Source organism: Nematolebias whitei, chromosome 15, assembly GCF_014905685.2.
Source record: "Nematolebias whitei isolate Nwh7 chromosome 15, NemWhi1, whole genome shotgun sequence".
NCBI lineage: Eukaryota > Metazoa > Chordata > Actinopteri > Cyprinodontiformes > Rivulidae > Nematolebias > Nematolebias whitei.
The window spans coordinates 33,278,798-33,283,364 of NC_056512.1; the positions used below are offsets into that span (position 1 = coordinate 33,278,798).

Genomic DNA, 4,567 nt, shown 5'->3' on the forward strand with positions numbered 1-4,567 from the left:
AGTAGATGTAAAATTAGCTGCGTTAAAGCCATTTTTGTGTTCGTCAAGGTTGCTTAGCTTTGGCGGCCCTCTTGAATGGGGCTCACACCAGAAGTTAATCAGATGTAGATGTGTATCCAGTGGATAATTTTTGAGAGTTTAATTAAAATCTGTCTGCTGAGTCATTAGATATTTTACTAATAGTAAAACACACCTGGACAAAAACTAAATCCCTCTAGATTTAATGTTTAGATTAGAAAATGCACAAAAGCCTGAACTTAGGGGTCAAGTCTGTGACCCACAGATGTTTGGTTGGAGCCCAGCAGCTAGCAGTGACTTCATCAGCTGGATCACCTGGTGGATCAAATATTTCATGTCTGACCTTTGCTTTATGTCTTCCAATTGATCGGGTTTCCTTCCAGCTTTGACACTTAAAGGCCGTTTGCTCTTGTTGCTCGTCCGTTCCGCTCAATCAAACGTGCACATTCTATTAAAAACTACAACACAAGCCTCGTCAGCACACTGTAATATGATCTGTGGAGGTTTCCACGCGCTGAGCTAACGTATCATCAGGGGTTTCACATTTCCAGCTCCGTTAAACACACGCGGCTCCTTTTTCTCTCCATTGACCACGATTATACACCCTTGGGAGACGCTCGATGCTTAATAGACGCCTCACAGTGATGACACAACAGATTTTCTGGAAACAAGTGAGCTGTTAAGAGCCTTATCGTAGCAACTCCCCTTCCCCCACCTTACAGTCTGTTTGAGACTAAACCTGACGCACCTCTGAGGGCACAGCTGGTTCTTACCAAACCTCACCAGGAGGTCTCATCTTCGGCTTTTCCCAGCTCTGAGAGAGATTTTAAGAAAAGAATGCAACCAAACATACGATTTGGTAAGAGGCTTCTCTGGTTTGTTTTCAAAAATGAGTTTAACCTTTAAAGGCCTTAACCTTATGGTATGATCAGAGGAGGAAAAGCCCAGTTATGACAACGTTTAGCCTGGAGACTAGAAAGTAACCAGTAAGTAATGGTTGTCACCACTGAGTCAGCAGGATGCGAGTATGCATGAATGGTATGAGCACATGCTCAGTCACATTTGTCTTACAAAAGAAAAGAGTCATTTTAAAAACGGCTTCTCTTTGAGTTTACATTGATGTATTCAACGATACAAAGAAATATATATATATATATAAAAAGAAGTAAGAGATTTACAAATAAAATGCTTTTTTTGGAGGTCAAATTAAAGAATAGTGGAAACAGCTTAAATTTAGCGTGGTAGTCTTTCTTTAAAAACCTTGCCAATAACTATATGGATTTAACTTAGTCTGTTAGCAAAATATCTCACAAACCACTGCACAGATGTGAATAAAACTTTCACAAGTGAATCATTTGATGTACATCTAAACGTGAATCACATTTGGAGTCTAATTCAAGATGGCCACCAGAGCTTGTTGAACTCTGGACACACAAAAACGTGTCAGTTTTACAAGTATTAAGATAAAATTTGGTGTGGTTGAAGTTGGGAATCACTCCCTGCACATGTGTTGACATGACTATGATTTCCCATCAGTTTTGTATTTTTTTTCTTCCCCCCGACAGTTTGTGTCTCATTTGTTACATTGTTTCATATTTTATCAATAAAATAACCTGGTTGTAACAAAGTTGATGTCTACTGATGGTAAATCCAAACAATGAAGGGAAATCAGTTATTTTTAAAAAGAGCACATTTGGTAACAATACAAAAATACGCTGTTGCTCTTGGTTACCTTGGTCTGGCGCCCTCTACAGGCCACATCTGGCCTGCAGCTGGTCTGCATGTGAGCAACAGTTGCTATGAATTTCTCAGAAACACATTACACAAACTGTCCCAGTCAAAGCTGAACCATTACGTCACACCTAAAAGCAGAACTTTCATCAACAAACCAACAACAACAAAAAAGAAATAAGCATAGCTTCTTGTGTGTTTCTTTGACATATCTGGTTGTTAAAGCTTAAAAAAACACGTTTTATATTTCAAGTGTTTAGAGGACAGGACAATGAGCTGCCTGGAATTTAAAGGAACAAGGGCAGGGGAGGGCACTTCTCATAGCAGGAATCCTAAAAGGAAAAAAAAAAAAAGCTTCCTGACAATCTGCCAAGAGAAGCCTTACTGGAAGGAGGCGGAGACTCAGAATGGTATAAAAAAGCCTCTGAGCTCCTCAGTGAAGCACAAAGGCTGACAGCAACTGAGCGCGTGCGTGCCTTACTAGATCTATAAAATACAAAGAAATTACTTCTCAGATCCAGAAGACACAGCACAACTTTGAAGAGCCAACAACAGATCGTTTGGATTTAAATTCAAAAGTTTGGAGAACCACTGAAGGTGAGCATCTTTGTCCAGACGGTTCTTATCATGCATGGGTTTTAAATGAAAGAGTTAGATCATGATGGTTTGACTGACACAGGTCATAGAAGAAACTGCGGCGTGTAAATTGTGCAAGAAGGATTAGTTGACTTTACTGGAACTAACCACGGTGACTCGTTCCTGAGGGCTGCTACACAAGTTTCCCCAGCGTGGTTACAAATCGCATGGGACTTTTTTTATTTTCCTGTACCCAGCTAAACAAAATGTATTTATCTCAATGATTAAAGTTTAACTAACTCCTCTTTTCCCTTTTCAGGTTTTTCCATTCCCCTCACAGCTGACCTCACCGACCCAGACAAGCATCACAACTCACACCTCTCCGGGCTGCAGATCAGGCGCAGTGCTATGGTTACATACAGTAAAGCTGACTCTGCGATGGGCCACCTCGGTGTCCCCAAGATGCACGTCACTTACCATTACAAGCTTTTCACCTCCAAAGAGCAGCACAAGATGGTTGTCCGGTCCCTTTACAGGCTGCAGGAGAGTGGCTTCTACTACAGCTCCATCAACGGGAAGCAGGCCAACGTTTTACTGGAGTCCGAGCCCACCGGCACCTTCCTCATCCGGGACAGCTCCGACATCCACTACTTCTACACCATCAGTGTCAAGACGGCGCTGGGCGTCAGGAACCTGCGCATCCAGGTGGACGATAGCTCTTTTTACATGAGCACCGATCCTAAGAAAGTCGACTGCGTCCCCCACTTTGACTGCATCCTGAAACTGATCAAGCACTACATGCCTCAGGGCGTTGGCACCAAAGCCACCTACATTTACTCCAGAGGGGAGACCACCCCCTTGGAGCTGGTCAAACCTCTCTACCACACCACGGCATCCCTGCAGCATCTGTGCAGGAAGCAGATCAACAGGGACACTAGCGCCCCTTCTGAACAAGGCCAGCTGCCTAGTACTCTGCAGCAGTACCTCTTTGAGTACAACGAAAGTTTCTAAAGAAGTTGGACTGATTTCTCGTGAAGGGGGTCAAAGAAACCAGAGGACGTCTGCATCTGAGGAGCAATGATGCAGCAGAGACGATCAGACCGAGCCGCCGGGCTCGGTCAAAAAGTAGCAGAGAAGAGACTGGGTTGTGAGGGAGCCAGAGTGAACTGGTGACATGAAAGAAGAGTTTACCCTGCGGTACTCCTCTGCCTCACTGATGACGTACGACTCGCTAAGAACTGAAGTGAACCTCACAGCTGTCTGCGGTTGGACGACAGTTCTTTATGCTGCTGCTCACCAGCGTCCTTTGAGACTGTTCAGGTCGCGTGCACAAGCCTCAGGAAACTGTCAGCTAGAGCTGGACAGGGTGAGGCTGTTTAATATTTTCCTGGATGGTCACATTCCAGCCAAATGTTCCCTGGATGTTCACAGACAGATGGGAAAATGAATGTTAGTAGATGGTTTTAGAGCAGAAACATTTTTTTTTTTTTTTTTTTTGCCAAATTTGCCAGAACACCCTAGTGTGTTGGAACATGACTGAATCCTGTAGGGTCTTACTGGATACCACTGCTGAAATAGAGAATGAGCACTTTTTTCGGTTTCAATAATGAACATTTAGAGGTTTTTGTTGACTTTGTGGCACAAACAGAACCATCAGTGCCTGCGAATGAATGTACATGCATTTGTTTCTTCCAGATGTGGGGAGTGCTGTCGTTCAAATGTATCTTCCCTCAAAACCATGTTTACAAGATGAATTCATCTTTTATAAATATATATTTTTATCAGCCAAACTACTGGCTGAGGATGCTTGAAGATCTCTTGAGAAGTTTCACGAAGCAAACAGGCCGAGACATTTTTGCACTTATTTATATTTGTATAAACGTGTCGTTAATTTATAATAAAAGTGATATTTTTCTATGAAATGACATCTTGTTTGAGCTGTTCTTCCTTTATGACCCAAGTTATTTTATGTGGCGTCCTTTAAACCACACTGCAGAGGTGCGTCAAAGTCCCATTTACACCACTTTAAGTAGAAATTGCTGCACAGGTCACACCACAAGTTCACCATCCTGAGCTCATCACTTCCCCTAAAATCACCCTGTAACCTCCATCTTTAACCCAGATGGGAAACCACAGCTCACATTCACGTCAGCTGCTGGTTGTCACAAACAGGATTTAAAGTGCTTTGAAGTTTTTATTAAGTTTCAGTAAAAGCTTTCTTGAAAGCTCGAAAAAATACGTC

The 4,567-nt window shown here is 42.7% G+C and overlaps 1 protein-coding gene across 1 annotated transcript; it reads left to right on the top strand.

The window, feature by feature from the left end:
- The first annotated feature begins 2,171 nt into the window (after positions 1-2,171).
- On the top strand, positions 2,172-3,833 carry socs3a (suppressor of cytokine signaling 3a). The gene is made up of 2 exons (XM_037688390.1): positions 2,172-2,346; positions 2,645-3,833. The coding sequence occupies exon 2, from the start codon at positions 2,734-2,736 to the stop codon at positions 3,334-3,336; it is 603 nt and encodes a 200-aa protein (XP_037544318.1). The 5' UTR covers positions 2,172-2,346; positions 2,645-2,733; the 3' UTR covers positions 3,337-3,833.
- Positions 3,834-4,567: the final 734 nt, after the last annotated feature.

Coding starts and splice junctions, on each gene's coding strand:
- socs3a (XM_037688390.1), top strand. CDS start 2,734: ATGGTTACATACAGTAAAGCTGACTCTGCGATGGGCCACCTCGGTGTC.